At 39.6% G+C, this 20,160-nt stretch overlaps 1 protein-coding gene across 1 annotated transcript in view; it reads right to left on the bottom strand.

Moving 5' to 3' along the window:
- Positions 1–19,940, bottom strand: part of LOC146752055 (receptor-type tyrosine-protein phosphatase T-like) — a 99,363-nt gene extending 79,423 nt beyond the window's left edge. The window contains exon 1 of the mRNA XM_085533069.1: positions 19,848–19,940. Within this exon, the coding sequence (XP_085389195.1) occupies positions 19,848–19,869 (22 nt within the window). The 5' untranslated portion in view covers positions 19,870–19,940. The remainder of the gene's footprint in view (positions 1–19,847) is intronic.
- Between the last annotated feature and the right edge of the window lie 220 nt (positions 19,941–20,160).

Raw genomic sequence — 20,160 nt, 5'->3', positions numbered from 1 at the left:
CTGATCATTTTGACAACTTCATATGCTACGAAGACCTAATACATATACTTAATCCCAGCTCACATAGTTACTTCAGATCTCCATGGATATTTCTATGGAATAATAATAGTTCCTTTAATGCACACAAACAAGAACCTTCATTCCAGAGGCTGATGCAATTCTCTTTCCTCCTCCTACGGTCATTATCCTTTTATCTCCAGCCTTATACAGAACTAAATACACTGTTTATGTTGCCTACTCGGTCCTGATTCAAGATTCAATTCAACAACTATTCTCTTCTTGCATTTAATATCTCCCTCTGCATCTAGATTGGAAGTCACCTTTCAGGTATTGGAAGAGAACAATAAGGTCTCCCCTCAGCCTCCTTTTCCCCAGACTAAACAGCCCCAGTTCCCTCAGTTGCTCCTCGTAGGCAACGTTCTCCAAACCCCTCACAAGCTTTGTTGCCCTTCTTTGGACCTGAGTGTCCTTTCTTTACTGAGGTTCCCAAAACTGAATACAGCACTCGAGGTGAGGCCTCACCAGTGCAGAGTACTGGGCAGGATGACTTCCCTAGTCCTGCTCATCACACCACTCCTGATACAAGCCAGGATGCCATTGGCCTTCTTGGCCACCTGTGCACACTGCTGGTTCATATTCAGCTGACTGTCCATCAGCACACCAAGGTCCCTTTCCATCACGCAGCTTTCCAGCCATTCCTCCCAAAGCCCACAGGGTTGCCTGGGGTTGTTAAGACCAGAATGCAGGACCAGACATTTGGCCCTATTGAAACTCATACAGTTTACCCTGTCCCATCAATCCAGCCTATGCAGGTCCCTCTGTAGTGCCTTTCTCCCCTCTGGCAGATCAACACTACCTCCCAACATGGCATCATCTGCAGACTGAGGGTGCACTCAACCCCCTCATCAAGATCATTAATAAAGATGTTAAATAGAAGCATCCCCAGCACCGAGCCCTGGGGAACAATGCATTATAAAACACACTGATTGTGATATAAGAAACCTGTCTGCGGGCTCTTACAATATGATTAGGAATTATGTTAGCAGTACATGGTATCTTATTGCACATACTTAAAACAGTCCATGGCTACAAATAAATGCTTTATAGGTAACATTCTCTGAAGTACTTAATATATATGTATATTTAAGATACCAGTAGGATTTACATTTCAAAACACTGAGTTATATATATGAGGGTGGGATTGAAGTACCTGAATTCCTTGAACACTCTGCAGATTTCTATGAGATTTTTCAGCTGATAAAGAAAAAATTCTAACTGCCTCCAAGTACCAACTAAAGCTATTCAGTATATTCTGCATATTCAGCATCGGAATACATGGTTGTATTTTTTTTTTAAAGAACTCAGAATGTACACAGGAATATCTGTGTCTTTTACATGCTGGAAAAAGTAATCCTAAACATACTGGAATAAAGCAATCCTTGAATGTTTCACTTTGCACTCCAAACCCCTAAGTGGTCACACAGCAACTACCAAAGGCAGAATGATTTTGTGGAAGGAGCAGCTTTCTTCTTATCTGATCCATAAGAGATTACTTCGTTGCAAAGAAACTATATGGATACCTGGGACTTTTTATGTAGAGATTGTTCCAAAAGTAATGCCTCCTATTTATTTCCACAGAAACAACAACAGATACAAAGAGCATAATATCACCATTCGTTAGAGCAAATTCTCACCTATAAAACATTCGTTTTCAACATAGTCATTCACTGTGCAATTTCACCAGTGATGGACAAGAAAAAGCCTGCATGCCATGCATGTCAAAATCTGCACCAGCAGAGATGGCCCAGTGGTTCCCAGCTGCTATGATGGCATTGCTGCTAGAAAAATCTTGTCTACACAGCCCATCTTTCATCACCCTGCACAGATGGAAGTCAGAGGGAGCCAAATCCAGACTATATGGTGAGTGCAGTAGGATAGTCCAACCAAGATGGGCAACATATTCCATGGTCCCTAAACAGGTTATGTGGCTTTGTGTTATCTTGTAAAACTGAGACTGTCTCTGGCAGAGTCCAGAAGTTGAAGCTTTCAGCTTATTCAGATATGATGTAATGGTCAGAATTGATGGTTTGTCCAGTTTCCAGGTACTCCAGAAGGATCCTCCCCTTTCCTATTCCAAAGGACAGTGTATGTTTCTTTACCCACTGAGGGCTGCTGCATCTTGAGCTTTTTCTTCGATGCAGAATTCACATCACTCCTCCACAGACTGCCATTTTGACTCTAGCTTGTAGCAGTGATGCCACATCTTGTCACCGATAATGATGCGATCCAGAAAACTGTCACCTTCATCCTCACAGTGGTTCAATATGTCCTGACAAACCTGCATATGGTGCTCTTTCTGTTCCTGTGTGCGCATTTCTGGGACCCACTTGGCACAGGCTTTCCAATATTTTAACACAGTCACCATCACTTCCAACACACTGAAGATGATATTAAGCTCTGTACACAGTTCTCAAGTTGCTCATTCACGCAGATGAGCTGATGGAGACACTCTTCATTCCATGGTGTGACAGCTGTCCAGAATGAGGCTTGTCTTCCATGCTGCTGATATGCTCTACCCCCCACCCCATTGTGCCAACATGCACTGTTTGATTTCCATAAACTTTCAGCAAATGTCAATGAATGTTGATGGGTAACATTTCTTCCACATGGAGGAATTCAGTTCCAAACCTCTGCTTCATACATACTCCCATGTCAACACCGTTCTGTCAGACTGACCCTCTGCTGCCATCTGTCACACAGCAACAAAATTTAACAGGATATTGGTGGGAAGGTTCAACCTCTGCTGCCATCCCACCAACATACACCTCTGATGTTGCACGCCAGCATCATAAAATAGGAGGCATTACTTTTGGAGTAGCCCACATATGAGAAATCAGTATTTGTATTTCAGAATTATACATTACTCATCTCACTGCACAAAAAAAAAAAAAAAAAAAAAGGCCCAATTCTGTTTTAAATGACTTCAAAATGAAAATGAAATTGCTTTGTATCTTCAGATTTACTCCTGGAACAGTACGACCTGACTGAAGGTGGGAGAGAGATCAAAGCTTTCTGACGGCCATTTTCAGAGCTAGAAACTCCACAAACCCATCTTCGGTCCACATCAGTAAGTTAAATAAGCTTACAGGGAGTCTCCTGCCTTCTGCTTGCATTCTGTTTTATAGCTCTAAATGTAATTTAGAAAACAAAAGCTCTGAAAGCAGAGAAATACGGTATATAGCCAACATAGTATTTGGAGGGAAATAATGTAGATGGTCCAAATGTAAAAGCATGTATTCTCCAGTTAAGTACTTGATGTTTACTGTTCCATATAGATTAGAACCATGTCCCTCATGTACATCCTTGCCATTGAATGTCATAGTACAAATCTTGTCCCCAGAAAGATTCTATTGCCTTTCCATTGTATCAAAAACAGTACGTGACTTTGGCAACCAATTAAAAGTAAACAAGTCTTTAAATACCAAACAAGAATAATCACAAATGGCTGAAGGGTTGCTTTTGCTGTTGTTTTAGTTGTTGTTTTGTTTTTAAGTTTAAAAAAAAAAAAAAAAAAAAAAAAGAAAAGAAAAGAAAAGGAAAAAAAAAAAGAAGACCTCAAAAAAAATGAGAGCATTGCAAATGAGAGACTAATTCAGGATAATTGCCATCTAGTTTAACATTTGAAAGCTGTGCTTTCTGCATGTGAGACTCATGTTATTTTCAGGGGAGACTCATTTGGGCAGGAAAGAAAAACAACCTGGTGACAGTCACAACAGTTAACTCAATGGGGCCCGGGGGCTTTAAATGCAACTAAGCAACTGCTGGGATTAAAACAAGTAAGTGCTGAATACAGAGTTTAGGGGGTGTCCTGAGTAGTTACAGATTTCTTCCACCACTTAAGGTGACACAGACAATACACAGGCTTGTAATAGAGAACCAGAGGACTACTTCCATTTCACTCCCTTCTGCTCCTCAAGAACAACAGCAGAGGAACCATGGGAAAATGAAGCAAATCTACCAGCCGTCTTCCATCAATATACCCCTTTTTATCATAGAATTTTAGAATGGCCTGGGTTGAAAAGGACCACAATGATCATCTGGTTTCAACCCCCTGTTATGTGCAGGGTCACAAACCAGCAGCCCAGACTGCCCAGAGCCACATCCAGCCTGGCCTTGAATGCCTGCAGGGATGGGGCATCCACAGCCTCCTTGGGCAACCTGTTCCAGTGCATCACCACCCTCTGGGTGAAAAACCTCCTCCTAATATCCAACCTAAACCTCTCTTGTCTCAGTTTAAAACCATTCCTCCCTGTCCTATCACTGTCCACCCTTGTAATTAGCCATTGCCCCTCCTGTTTATATGCTCCAACTGTCTGGCTTTTTTGGAATCCATTCCACAGGTTTACAACTTAATTAACATCTCTAGCAGACCAGGTTCAGTTCACATACAGCATCCAAAGTGGAAGACTGTGTCCAGGTTGACCATCCAGGCTCAGGATTGTCATCTCCCTGCTCACACAGCCCAGCTCTGTGCATGAAAGTAACCACACGCTGTGCACAAAGGCTGTGGGTAGGGTTGGTTGGTTGGGTTTTTTGATATTCCAAAAAGCATTCCTTAAAGGAGGCTTTTTGCTTTCTCACTGAATTATTCCTATCCCATTACACTACACACTTGTCGTTCAGACCTGCTGTTTATGGGATCTGCCATGCAACAATGTATGGTGATTTTCATTTGTTTCAGACTGCAAAGTACTGCAGGATGATTTCAAGATCAGCACAAACACAGAACCGTATTGTTCTTACAGCAGTGAGAAAGATAGGCCTGGCCCATGGTTATGGGGCAGCTTCATATGGCATTTCACTACTTTTGTCTGCACTTTTACATTAGTTTTAATTAGAAAAAAACTATTTCAGGATGGGGGGAAAAAAAGGATACAGTCACATAGCAAAAACCTGTGAATATGGTTTTACTATAGAAGTTACTGATTTGCAGTACGAGGTACTTATTTATTTATCCAGAGGTTTCGGTTGCACTTTATTAAACACTCAGGAACTGAGTTACTGATGGCAGCAGAAGGATCTCTGCCTCTGTGGATCTAGATCTGCCAATTCACAAAGGGTCACAAAATCAACACCTTTCCCATTTGCGTATTAAACTCTGAAATGCCTGAAGAAACGCATATGTCAGACAGTTGTCTGAGCCTTCATTTCCATCATTCAATCTACGTTCAATATGTTTTCCTACAGAACTCAACAGAACCACATAAATCTCATTATATTGATTAATGTGCTATCCACACACTGCTGGCAAAGAAATACCAGAGCATAGAGAAGGAAAAATGCAGAAAATACTGCCCTAGATCAGCCCCCGCTCACACAGTGCAAATACAGTCATGTAGCTGCATCTGCCTTCCAACTCCCAGCTGAAGCACACAGGGCTATGGAGGGGAAAGACCTTTAAGAAGCAACAGCAACAACATGGGGACAACATACAGAACCTGCATCAGTCTGCAGTCTTTGTTTAACTGATGCTAACCGCAGCTCTCAAGAATTTCCCAGAGCCAAAACCAGGAGAGCAAAGAATTTGCCAGGGCTCCGTTCCACCACATCTGGAAGGAGATTTTTGCTCCTGGCTACATTCTGTTCTGCCAAAATCTTGCTTAGGGTCTTCTGAGCACACTTTAAGGGTTACAGGGTAAGTATTTGCACTTCCCACAGAAGACAGGAGGCAAATCCAACTCCCCACAAAGGGAAAAGAACAAATTTACAACTAAACAATTACTTGTGGTATATTTATCCTAATCTCTCAACACACAAATGTTTTCAGTGACTGGAGGCAGATTGTTTCGCTTATAAGAGATACAAACTGTCAGGAAACAGCAAAAGGCAATTAGTAAATCACTATCGCTTTGGTAATCACTGATGAAATTTCCATGTTTTTTTTTCTAATTCTCTGTTGCTCATTCCCACAAACAAGCACGACATCACCTTGAAAATAAATGCAATTAATTATCTTAGCTGAAGCTTTTAAAACAGAATGGCTCCTAATCTACATTCCTTGGCAGCAATTCAGTAAGGCTGCACTACTGCAATGTTGACTGACTACTGTTGTGGTTGTACCACCATCCCCCTGTTTTCATTCTAACTTTTAAAGACTCATTTACAGAGTTTTTACAGTCCAGTGCTTTGAACTATTAAGTGTCCTGAAGTTGTGGTGAAAAGACTATGGAAAACATGGCTTACTCTGCAATGAAGCATTTTGATTCTGCACTAAAACATCCAATCGCTGTTAGCCCTACATGTCCAGCTACTCAAAAGTGAGCTGAATTCTCCTATGCACTTGAGCTAATTAGCCAATGTGCCTACCCACACTTACGCATTCTTTTCTTAGCACTTCTTGTGTTGGGATTACATCATTTCTGTTTAAGGATTTGGGGATTTCGCAGTATAACAGCAGCCACCACACTACTGATTTACTGCCTTAACAATAGAAACAAAAGTAAACAAACATAGCAGAAATGACCACACTGCCCAGGGTAACAGTTTTCATAGCAAACTTTCAGTTAGACATCCAAAGGCAAGAAAGATGACATGTGTGTATTTTTGATAACGGAATTGGTTGGCAAAATAAGTATTATAATTTATGACGATGTAAATAGGGAGGAAAAATGTAGACTGGTGGTTGGATCTCAAGCTGCAGCACGATGTGATAGCAGACAAAAATCATTTAGTTGCAAATTGGGTACATGTTCTACAAGCCCTGTAATCATTCTACAGCAGGATGACACTCCTATCATAGATGCACAAGAAAGCTCAGCTGTGGTCCAGCTGTGCCTTGTGAGCAAGGTACAAAAGAAAAGGGTGACATCTCTTAAATCAAGCAAATAAGCAACTACATAGGCAACACAGTTCCAGAAGTAAGCGTAGGTTAAGTGAATGAAAAAGCATAGCTGATGCCCTATAAATATCTACTATGTAAAGTATTGAGTAGGCTCTAAAGTTGATATGCTTTTATCATTTTCTCAAGTTAAGCAGTAGTATGTGAGTACATGCATAAAAGACACTGCATTCATGCCTGTGGAAATAATTTGTCATAGCCAGATGAATTCTGGATGGGCTGTCATACTGTACGTATATGGCACCAAGAGATGTTTCTTAGATTTCCTATCTGAGCTTAAGGCAGCTTTAAATATATTTAACATAAAGGAAATTATTTATTGCTTTTACTTTGGGAATAACGAAAAAGTATTCAAGAAGTGCAGGTAGGAGGATTAAATCTGATATCTGAGATTCTGAGGAAAAAAATAAAGCTTTAAGTGTGACCAAGGAAGCCCAACATTGATCATATTCTTTTAACTGAAGTAATATGGGAGAATCATTAGGTTAATTTCAACATGAGGAAAGAGTTGATTTCTGATAACAATGTTAGTAGCTTCTTTCTCCCCCATAAAGAAGTAGCTTGAATAGAGTCCTTGTGAAGGAACTGATGCAATGCTTTATTTTTACTATGGGAGGTATGACCTCTGTTTCAAAGGGAGGCTGTTGGTGAGTTTTTATCAGTACTTATCAGACAAGGGGAAACAAAGCTAAAGAGGGAGCTGAATAGAATATGAAAGCCTAAAGAATTCTTTAGCAATAGTACAGGGAAGGCTCTCCCAGAACTGTACTTAGATCCAAACAACAGTTTGTAACCAGTTCACACAGCAATGATATAATGATTTTAGCTAAATGTTTTCATCTCTTTCTTTATGGGTATGAAACAGAAGTTAAAACCTGCAGACTTTGCTATTTCAAGTTCAGCAATAGGACAGGCTAGAGGTGAAGCCATAGGCAGAACCTACACTTGTCAAGACCTCACATGAGATGAGAAAGGTAACGACTTGATTTAGACCGCACACGTGAAATAACATCTTAAAGATGATGTAAGGGGAAAAAAACAAACAAGGCTACAGTGAAACAGGTAAAGTTCACAATTTCATAGAGTAATAAACTCCCCAAATGGGGATACAGCTTTAATGTACTGTACACTATGATACTCCCTGACATTATCTCACAAACTATTGCTTCTCATCTTATGTCTTATTTAAGCTGCTATACACAGCAAGCAGTATGAGCTCCCAAGTGCTATAACCCTAACTCCTCTGCTGGCACAAGCATGGACTTCTATACATTTAAGTTATAGGAATTATCTCCTATATTCCAAGCCTTGGTTTGCTCTGTCTTTTGGAATAAAGTCATGTCTTTGTCAACTGCATGGACCGTTACTGCATGGAGGAAGATAAAAGAATACAGGAACATCTCTGTGTCTTATTACATACAAAGATTCAACAGCCAGTACTGATAAACTTATTCCACCCTGACAAACATCAGATTACAAAAAAGAACAAATCCACCTTGGGGAAGATTAGTTGAAGAACTCTGAGGCCCTGAATTGTAGAGGCCTTGGTTTTTCAGGGGGTTTGTCACAGTGCAGAAAGAAATTTAGTATTGCTATTGATACTCAGAGATGCTTTCCTACCTCATGTTAAATGTTTAAATATTTGCGAAGAAAAGGGTTTCTCTTTAGATGCAAGATTGGCATGTACACTTTTCTAACAAATGAACAGCTTGAATGGAAAAGATTAAAGTGCTAAAATATGCTTAAAGTTCTAGAAAGAGATGAAATAGATATACTCCATAAATCAGGCCAAATATATATCTTCATAGTCCACACTGCCAACACACTAAAGCATCAGGGACAGAGGAAGCCCTATGTGTAACAGCACTCACTTGTTTTACAGAGTTACAGCTCATTCCAACTGCTTTGTTGGTTTGGAGTGGCACGCTAATTAATACAATCAGAAGAGAAAGTTTCAGAAATCTCCCAACAGCGCACATTAGCATATACTGCCGAGAGACTTGATAGAGTTCAAAGCTTATCTTGTAGCCTACATGCTCCATGTTTGCTCAGAGCAGCAGCTGGCCAAGTGATCTCCCTCCTTCTCAAAGAGCAAAATTAAATTAGATTAGATCATCTATTCTCCCTTGTAGAATTAAGATCGTGCCATGAAAACAAGCAAATTAGCTTTTAAAACCCTGTTTCTCACTTAAAGGGTAAAAGGCTGAGGGATGATTTCTGTACCAATTCAGCCAAGCTGCAACAGAATGCACATACCTTTTTTTCTAGGCAGCCTACAAGAATCAAGTGTGGCCCACTGGACTTGAGGCTGTGAGTAACAGGGAAGCCTGAGGTCAATGAAGAAGGAATCGAGGGAAAAACAGAAACAGTCACAAGGTTTTGAGATAGATGCACAGAAATGGTGTATTTCCTGGGATGGGCTGAAGGACCACAGAGTTCTGAGAGCTGCTTTGTTTGCTGCCATGTAAAAACACTCCAAACAAGAAAACTTGGTTCCTAGACAAATTATGACAAAGAACATTTTAGGAAAAGAAACGCTCACAGTATAAAGAATAGAAGGAAAAATGTAAGGGATAAGACTCTAAGGACCTAAAAGTTATCTTGAAGAACAAACGTTTGTGGATGATGAGTGGGATGGAGGATGAACACTTTGAATTCAGATACTGCAGTGATGCTAGATGCCACATTAGAAAAGGCACAACAGTGAATGAAGTTCAAAAGGGGCCATACAAATAAGACCCTACATTTAAAGGCTAGTTGCTCGCATTGCATCACTGCACACCAAGCTGTGAGGTCAGTTGGCACAGATGCGGTTAAACAAGCTTATAAAAATGTGTTCCCATTAAATTACCATGTTGCAGCAATTAGACACACTCCAGAAGATTGTCCTATGCAATCTGTTCTAGATGAACAGCTAATGAGAACTAAGCTAAAATACGATCTGGTTATGATTCCTCTTTTTAATATTCCCTCTATTACTAAACAGCTTAAACCTATAAAATGGAAAGGGTGAAAGATATTTGTCTGCTATGGTCAGATGGAGTAATCAGACTGGCCATGAGAGCACGTAATGAAGGCTGTGGTGCATCTTCACTCAATCAGCCTACGCTGCATCAAGTATAACAAGAACTTAAGTTATTGTAGCTTGATCAGTTTGGCTCAGGGTGAGCAAGAAGGCAACCTCAGCTGTACTGCCCAGATTCCCCACAGCTCAACCTTCACCACTGTAATTGTACAGATTAAAGAAGATCTGTTCTGAAAAATCTTCAAATTAATCAGGTCTGTTATTTCAGGATATTGAGGAGTGCCGGCCACTCACTGCCCCTCTGTTTGTGCTTTCAGCATGTATCTGCCCACTGCTTCTGTTGTGTGCACAGAGGCACAGCCATGAGACTGGACCAAGACATCAGCTGAAACTGCATCCTGGCTCAGCCAACATCCATACGCTGCAGTAGGTGGCATTTTCAAGGATCAAAGGGATACAGTCAGATCTTTAATGTGAAGAATAGCCTTATTTCAGGTGAACTAAGAAGGCTTTTAGACACCTGAGCCATGTCTTTCATTTCCTATTCTGCTTTCCCTAAAACGCCCTTAAGATCAACTCTGCCATTTCCTTCATATTAACTCTCATGTTTGCACTGTAAGTAAGACTGAAGGGGAAGACCAGGAGAAAAAAAAATCTGTTTCCACAATTAGAAATATAAACCCCTAATAGTGATAGTAAGAGTCTTTGTTCTGTTTGTACAAGGCTGACTCTTAGTACTAAGTATAAGTACTGCAAATAAGGGCTTGACACCTCTCTATTTGTGAGCTGTACTGAAGACATTATGCTAAAAGTCAACCATTTCTCAAGGTAAATGAGAGCTCCAAAGGGCTGTGTCACAGCCTGAAATGTCTCAACTCCCTGTGAATTCCCTGTGACTTGACTGGTACCATTTTACTGCAGCTGTTCATTCAATTCAGAGTTCACATCGTGAAACACGACAGTGAGAAAAGGAACTGATGAGAATTCACTGAGTGCAGCTTTTCATTTGAAAAGATCCTCAAACATATAAAATTGCTTTATTTTGCTTAATTTTCCACATTTAAAAGCATAAATTGCATTTATTTTTCTAGTCCATACTGAAAACAAGCGATAATTTGTAGTATTACAACTTTCATCTCAAAGGAATACAACTGCAACAGTTCCCACTCCTTCTGAAAGAGGTGAATGCTATAGAAGGCATTGGATTGCCTAATGCAAGGGATGCATACATTATTTTTTCTCATGAGAATATGCGAAAGCTGTTGCTATCAGCTTCTTTTTGTACACACACAAATGACTTTCAGGAAAACAGACCATTCTTTTTTTTTTCCTTTTATGTGCTGAATTACATGCACTAAAGATTTACTATTGGAAATGGGAAATGCTGGTATTTCCTAAGAACAAAAAATGACTTAGGGCTCTTAGTAGTCACAGTTCTCAGCAGGATCACTTAACTGAGGTTATTACCATTCAATCCAAACAACCTGCATCCTTTTAAGGACTGAAGTATTTAAAAGCCTAGACTATGTACTCTGCCTATTATGAAATCTCATCTCATTTATTTTGAGGTTGGTGGAAAGGCTTTCACTTATTTCACTACACAACAAATTAGGCCTATGGTAAAGTTAAATAATTAATGACACTGGAATCTTAGATACCGCAATACAGCTTTGTGCTCTGATGCTGAGTCTGGTTTTGTGAGAGAAGTAATAGTAATAATAAAAGTAGAAAGATGAGCTTACTGGGAAGAAATAAAACAGGAAAAGTACTGCATTAGTCAGACAATCATTACAACGTACAGTACCCTTCAGTGACTGTATCCAGTATCCACTAAATTCAAAGGACTTCAGGAAAATTCCACTGACTTGGTGTTAAGCAGCTGCGAGGAGCTGAACACCCATAGAGAACTGCCCAAGACTCTGCTATAAAAGCAGATGATGGACTGGACCTTGACTAAACCTTTTGCCTTTCCTGTATTCCATTCAGTCTCTGCTCTGAATGCCTCCAAGGTTTTCCTCTGTTGCTTTCTGATCACTTCTGAGATGTAATTTTGCCTACTGTTTCCTCAGCATTTCCTTTCGTAAATCCTTATCTTTCAACGTTCGCTCCTCATTCACAATCTTATCCAAAGATATCTTATTCATATCTAATCTATCTTGACTTTGGCCATCTGTCCATACAGACTGCTCAGGTCATTCTTCTCTCAGACTTATTCCTTTTTGGGTCTACCTTCTCTAGATGACCTTAGTCATTGTTTTTCCTCTGTTCCTTAGTAGCCACTACTTTCACATTTATCAGTTTTACTATACTAGCTTCACCAGAAAGACCTTCTCCGAGCCTCTTCCTACTCACACATCTTGCTCGTCTTCCTATAGCGCACTTCTTTTCTTGCTCCAAACCTTCTAACAAGTGGAGTATAAAACTATCAATCTTCCCTTTGTTATAGGAAGCTATAGAATTAACTACTTAAAACAAAAGATCTTAGTCACAGGATAAGTAAACTCGTTTTCTACGCTAGCCTTATTTTAACACAACTATATTAACTTCTGTGGCATTTAAACTAGATCGTATTTATCCACTTGGAAGAAACCTAACATGAAAAGAAACATTTCTTTCCAACTCTCTAACATTTTCAAGTTTTAAATTAGAAACGTTTTTCCATTACTTTGGTTATACAGCGCCTTAACTTGGCTCTCAAACAACTACCCCATGGCACGTGGACAGCACGCCCTCATAGTCTGCATTGTTCCTAATCTAAGATGCTGAAAAACATCAGTTCCTGACAGAGCCAACAGGTTCTGAGAAAAATGAATATGCCTGGAACTATGGAAGATAAACATGTATAACAATGGATTTCTTGTCCTTCCTCCTAGCATGATGCTGAACGATGTTATGGCATTGCTTTTTAAGTGTCATGGTCTCTCTAATGGTGATAATGGAAAGGTCCTGGCACTCACAAACAGTTCCACTTCTGACTTTTTCCACTGAAAAGGATCAGAAATAGACTCACAACAGTTCAAACGTACCATTTAACACATCAAGTTGCAGTAACTACATGCATTCCCTACATGTTTCCTTCACGGTCATTAAAAGGCCTTCCTAGAAGTCATTCTTTCCACCCTCTTTGATTTATCTTGATATGTGCATGTTCAGAGCAAACTACGCTCCCTTGCTAAGCAAGATGACAGTACCAAAGTGCCAACTACATGGAAGCTTCTTCTGACCTCTCACAACGACGCATAAGGAAAGATTCTATTTCACAATGGACTGACAAAACATTAATAACCGGGATGTAGCTTCCTTCAGAAGCGAGCCACTGGAGAGCTAAGAGTTCTTAATTAAATCAACTTCTCCTGCATATAACATCACAGAGTAGTTGGCTGACTTATGCTTATTATTTTTCAGCGCAAGATTGTTAATTTACAAGTCTGTAATTTCACATGTACTTTAATTCATTACTATTTATGGTCCACCCAAAATCAGTAGGTCTAACCACAGAAGAAATCTACTTGGTGTTAGAATACAGGAACACCAGATAGAAATCTAATATTTGGTACGAATCACCCTCAAGACTAATTGCTTAGATTTGCCTTCCTGAAAGCAATTGTGTGCAACAGAAGTAATTGCTCATGGTCTTCACTGCTAGTTTCCCTTGGCTGAAAAGCAAATTATATAGTAATGCAGGTATGATTTACTTACAGATAACCTAGACCAGAGAAAATAAAAAAAATATGGATGACAATATATTCCTCTGAGGGAAAGCTAAATACTAACACTGGGCTGCAAGCGGCTATTAAAGAATCAGCTGCAGTAATAGCTTCTGGGGAGACCCGATAGATAGCATAAGTGTGAGCAATTTAAAAGGTGCAGTTCAAAGTAAGTTCCCTCTAGTTGTTTACAATGTTCTGTCCATCCCAAAGCTGTATGGATAAACAGCTGTATGGATGAAAATCATTCATTTTCCCAATTCTAAGCATTCTTAGGTACACTTACCTAAAATAAAATCAGGGGAAAGATGTAAATCATCCCCCCAGACTCAAGTCAGTTTAAGTTAGTGATGAAAATTCAGAAGAATTATTTACAATTGTTACTATAAAAGCCAACCCCAAAATACAGACACTAAGTGAGATGGTAAAGAGCAGAATTAAAATGCACTGTGAAAAGTCTCCACAGATCCCTTTTTGCTCAGACCTTAAAAGCTGAGAAATTACTTTGAGTTCAGTCCCCAGTCCCCAGGCTAATCTATTTACTCCTATGGAAGTCAGAGAGTGGGAACAAACATATTTCACTCATTCTTAGTAATTTTCCCCCACAAAAAATACTTTTTGGAGAAACAATACATAGACAGCTGAGCCAATTTTCCTTCTCCCCTCTCAGACAAAATTGGATCATGATTCATCATAGACACAATTGGGTTTTAATTTATTCCTTTAACAAGTTTGTTTATTTTCTTGTAAGCAAGTATTAATCCACTCTGACACAGGAAAATGTTAATTCTACTGCACTGCCTTTCAAACTTAAAAAAGCTGAGTCTAACTCACGTTGGTGTTTACTCTAGCCTTGAAGAAATAAAACTAGAAATGCCTGATGTGTGTACAGAGGTCCTCTGTTCTTTGGGTAGGCTAACACTGACTGCACATCACTCCTCTCTGAATGAAACTGAACAATCCTGTCAGTCTTCTGTGTAGGCATAGATGGAAAGTTTATCATCTTCCCCAAAGAAAGCTGTTCCACAATTATTCATTCACACTAACTTCACAGTGCCACTCGCTGCAAAGAAGAAGGTGACACAGGAAAGCATTTGGCCTATTAGAGGAACATAAAACTTCACTCAGTTCAGTGGAGTCCAAGTAGAATTTAGCCATCTGGTATTCAGATATACATCATGCCTATGATGTTCACTTGCTAAATGGTTATTTCATGAAGCAATGCTAATGATGATAACCCTTCTGTTCTTTCAGTGAGAAGCTTAGTGAGCCCTCCAGCTACTGGAACAAAAGTACACGCCCAATTAGATGAGAGAAGAGTCCCCATCCCTTATCTCTGCTGCAAGAGAAAAGAAAAAATCCACTACAAGTTCAAGAGAAGCAATGCAATTCAAACACCAAGCACCTCTCAAGTTAGGTTCATTTCATTGTGTCATGCAATACCAACTCACATACGGAAGTTCACAGGACATGTTTGTGTCTTAACCTTACCTTTATCTCAAAACATCTACAATTATAAGGTGTCAGCACATAACCCTTCTCCATATTCATGTGAAGACTATAGGACAAATGCTGACTGCCATCTCTGAAGAGTGAACCTCTTATTTCAATGTTGCACTTGCCATTAGGGTTTAAACCAATAGGGCAGCTTGCAGTCTCTTGGTACTACCATACTCTGTCTTCTGAAGCACTGTGAAACAGTTCAAATGCTTTAGCTCAGCTGTAAACAGCAAGAGTGCAAATGCAGTACATGCACACTTCCATATCTGTGGTGCAATGCTACTTAGCAGCTATTTGAGAAGCACAACATAAATACACACAAGAAAACCCACAAAATTATGTACTCGTGGCATTTTCCACAAACATTTGCAGCTTCCAAACTGTCGGTTACACATTTCAAGTGAGTTCAACCCTTAGATAACAATGCATCCATTTCTAGCATGAAAATACTGCTGGCTGATAATGGGTCTTGTTGATTTTTGTGGTGTGAGGAAAGGTAAGCTGCCTGCACTCGGTAAGTGACACACTAATGCCACAGTGCTAATTCTGAATGCTCTGATTTCTTCTAACCTTTTAATTCAGCTCTAAGCTCATCTAAATTTGTTTCTTAGATAAACACAATGTCTACTTGATTCAGCCCAAAACAGCAGCGATATTGCTCATCTTTACAGGATAACTATGGATATACACACACACATACATACAAAGTAAACTAGCACTTACACTAAGTGCCAGTTTGTATAAATGAAAGGAAATCAGCAGTTGGGAAGATGAGGCCAGACCTTCAAACTGCTGTGTGCTGATTGCTTTCCACCAAACTTCACACAGCCAAACCAGCAGATTAACAGCCAGCCTAACACTGATGCACAAAGGCACATTGTACCATAGCTTTGCATTCAGAGGACGACTGTATTTAACACAATTAAAGTAATTGCTCCAGTCTAGTCAGCCCAGCAAGGTCTCCATTGGAGTTAATTAGTAAATGCCAGTAAAATACTTTGAACATGCAAATGCTAAATGTTAAATACTTCCATTATTAATATATTCTCACAAATGCTGCAAGGGTAGGCAGGTGCAGGGTTCCTGGAATGCTGCAGTGTCATAACATGCAAAGTAAAGCCAGTGTTTTTCTTAGTTTTAACACAAGAACTTGTTCCATGAACCAAGCTTTTGCCTCTGATATACACAACAGCTCAGGCCTTTTTATCAGCAAGGAAGCATCTTCTGTCATTCAACACAGACTAGACCCCCATGTTCATCTCAAATCATCTAATACATAAGCACATAAAGACTAGTTATTTGCGGGGAAAGAAAGAATAAAAACTGCATCAAGCAAATACAAGGAGCAGGATATAACTACGTACTGTAGTCTAAACTTCTGGAACAGAATTACAGCCACACATCCTGCCAAGACTCTTATACAGTGTATCAAACCCCAGCTTGATAAGAGAGCTTTAGGCAAATACCCAAAAAAGATAAGAAGGTAATGACTGAAGGCATTAAATAGAGAGAAGGAAGCAAAACATTCTGAATTAAAAGAGGTTAAAAGCACTGGGTCATACTTAGTCCTGGGAACCAAAGACTTAACCTCACACAGCTACGTCAGAGATAATAAAAGAGAGCAACAACTGATTATTCTTCCTAGTCATAGATAGAGAAAAAAATAATGAGATTAAGCCATAAAAGGGAAAATGGAAGATGAGTACTGAGAACCTTTATAACTCAAAGAGTGGAACAAGTAGCCCAGAGGCTGTAGAATACTCATCACTGAGGAAATTCAAGCTTAAGTAAACACCCATCTGTTATGGAATATTCTGTTATAATCGCTCCTGCTATTGTGCAGGGAGGTGGAAAGAGTTGCACCAAAGTCTGGGGACTAGATACCTACAAATTCATTTATTTCAGGTTGTCTGAAACGTTTATTTGAAACAACAAACATCTGGTTCTTAATCCTCCAATTAACACAGTTTCCAGCCCTAAGGAATTAACCACAGAATTCACGACAAACAGTTTATTTGCTAGCAGTGGTGTAAAACAAATTGCCTACAAACTTTTACATGGCTAATAGAGCAGTTTAATTGTGCTTTTTTTTGTCCCCCTCCTTTGAGGAGCACACTTGGATTTCAAAATAATATAAATAAAAATAGGAAGTCATCCCTGAGCAGAGACCTTTGCAGCAGTGTCTGAGCAGAGAATTACATGGTATAACAGACTCAGGCTCTCATTCATGATACTGACCTCCTCTGAAGAGCACTCTGAGATCTAACGATGAAAAGGACTGTAAAAAGCACTAGATGTTATCATTAGTATTCAGGAGGATGGAATTCTGTGACTTAGTTCAATTCAAAGGGACCAGCTTTCATAAGCTGGTGCTTATGAAAGCCGACATTTTAAACAAGGAAATAGCTCTGAGAGCAACATTAATGTGGGCTGACCAGGATGGGGTGAGGCCACGCTTTTCTGCCAACGTCTCCCAGCAGGTTGCGCTGCAGACTTGTTTAGTATCGTGGAACCAATTTAATGTCTGCTCACTCATGCTTTACCACTTTCACAATACAGTATTTTATGCTGTTTCCAGTCACACAAGAACTGCATAGTGCCTAAAACAGCATCCTGATCAAGAAAACACACATTACTGCTCACAACTCTATGCATTCTTGCACTCCTGTTGCTCCTGCCCATGCTAAAAGAGATTTCCTGCCTCCAGTTGGCCACAGTTGCTTATTCCAACCACTGTTACCACCTTTGACACCCTTGCAAACTCGATGGATTTCCACCCTGCTGCTTTCAGCTGCTGTGGATAAATTAAACAAAATAGAAAGTCAATCACCAAATGTTCTGGTACTCTGGCTTTAAAGATGTCTCTGATTGTAGGAGTGGAACATGCTGTTCATCAGTTTATTTGTCTGGCTTTGCCACTAGATGATTTTTAAGTAATCCTTTATTCTCACAAAACAGACTTTCAAACAAGTAACCAATACAAACAACATATGCATTAAGATTCCATCCAGCAATACAGACTCACAGTAATAGCGCTAGCATCTCTGCAAGCTTAAGGCAGTTTAATTGACCACCATAATTTACCTCGACGTTAGCATCATTTGGACAGCTTTTGAAAACATATTTTTGTTAGTGGAGAAATGTGTTCTGTACACATTTGCTGTGGTCAACCTTATTTTCCTACCTACTGATTTGACTATCTGCTCTGCATGACTAGTACTGAGAAAACAATTAGTAAAGCGAAGCACTTTGTCATTGCCCCTCATACCCTTTAAGCTCACTTAAATGGCGTTTCAATATCAGCACACTATAAGTTGTTAGAAGCTTTCCCTCTTCTGTATTTCCATACAATTGAGATATCTGCATTTCTTTATGTTGCTTTTTGTTGTCGTTGTCATTAATTTGCAGTTGCTCTAACACTTTTATGGATCTAACTATTAGTGCTACCTGATAATATGGAACACAGCACTAAGAGAAAGAACCACACACATCTCTATCTACTTCTTAATTGGGAAAATCAATTCTGAAGGCCTTGTTAAGAAACACACTGCACTATTCTGGGGTTTGTTTGCCATCCCAGCCTGTTGATTGCCTATCAATTTCTCCACAGACCCAGCATCTTCAGATGATAAAACACTTTCAGATGGAAGCCAGGAAGATAGATTTTTCCTTCACATCTGGAGTTAGCAAAGTACTGAACTTTTCCAGTACAAGCCCTCCCATTAATTCCTTGCCTTCCAGATGGCATCACAGCTATGTCTGTTCCTATTCCTTCAGATCATTCTGAGATCTGTAAATTCAAATAACTGCCATCTCTCCCTAGTTAGGTCTACCATGAACAGGGACTGTGACACATACAAGAGCTGAAGGTGAGGAGATGTAGAAATAAAACTGCCCTCATTGAGAACACATTCAGAATAATGAAATGCATTCTTACAGACAAGACCAGAGACGTAACTTTCAGAATTAACTTTTGGGATACCAGAGTCTAAACAAATAGTCCTACAAGTCACATGCTATGAAAGATTCAGTTACTAACAGTTTCCAATCTAGGCTGTAATTAAAACAAACAAACAAACAAGTTTTCTTATTGTTTTGTTTCTTTTAATAGCTTTAACACACAGGGATGAACACCAGCCTGCCTCTCCACGGCTACAGCAGGGAACTATTGTTACATCAGCTCTCTGTGCTTCCCTTAACAGGCACCTGGCAATTTCAGGCTTCTTAGCCCAATAATTTACAGTCATATAAATACCACAACAACAACACAAGATGTTAATTCTGCCAAGTAGTTCATGCTTGTCAGAGTGCAATCAATTAACTGGAACAAATACTTTAAGACTGCAGTCAAGTTGGCTGGCCAGTTCTATTTGCCATTGTGTCAATTGCTTTAGAGCAGGGACTTCAGCTATTTCAACTGCCAAAAAAGCACAAACTATGGTTTTCAGAAAAATATAGCGCCTTCTCCTAAAATATGCTTTTCTTCAGGGTCAACAAAGCATTCTGTGGGATTTATGCCATATACACCAACATATAATGTTAGTTTCCATTAAGAAATAAAACCACTGGAAGTTATCATTATTGTGAACTCTTCAGAGAATACTGAAAAGACAGTGGTGTTATGATGTGCTCACAATATATGTCAGTAATCTGTTCAGGGCTAACAGCTGATCCTCACAGAGTAACACCTCTGCTGCTGCTGAGGCTTCTCACTCACCAGTTGGGACTGCAGGATCCATCGTTGGGTAAATCCATTGGTTCCCAAGGCCACGCTATAACCACAATTACTGTAGTGCTCATCAAAGGAACAACCACCTAAAAGCAAGAAAAACACATACATTCCTGCATTAATATTATACATAATCATGACACTAAAATCAGTTAATTTCTCACACCTAGGTTTACAGAGGGAGAAATTTGGGGAACAAACAAGTCATGTATAATATATTTCAGAGAGCAGAGAAGGTATCCAGAAAACAGTTTTGAACGTTCAACCTTTTTGTATCCCTTAGAAGTCTTTCTTCTCACAT

Source organism: Coturnix japonica, unplaced genomic scaffold (genome assembly GCF_054131305.1).
Source record: "Coturnix japonica strain WE unplaced genomic scaffold, WE-NBRP24 Scf053, whole genome shotgun sequence".
NCBI lineage: Eukaryota > Metazoa > Chordata > Aves > Galliformes > Phasianidae > Coturnix > Coturnix japonica.
The sequence above is the reverse complement of the archived record's forward strand: the minus strand, read 5'-3'. Positions and strand labels throughout refer to the sequence as shown.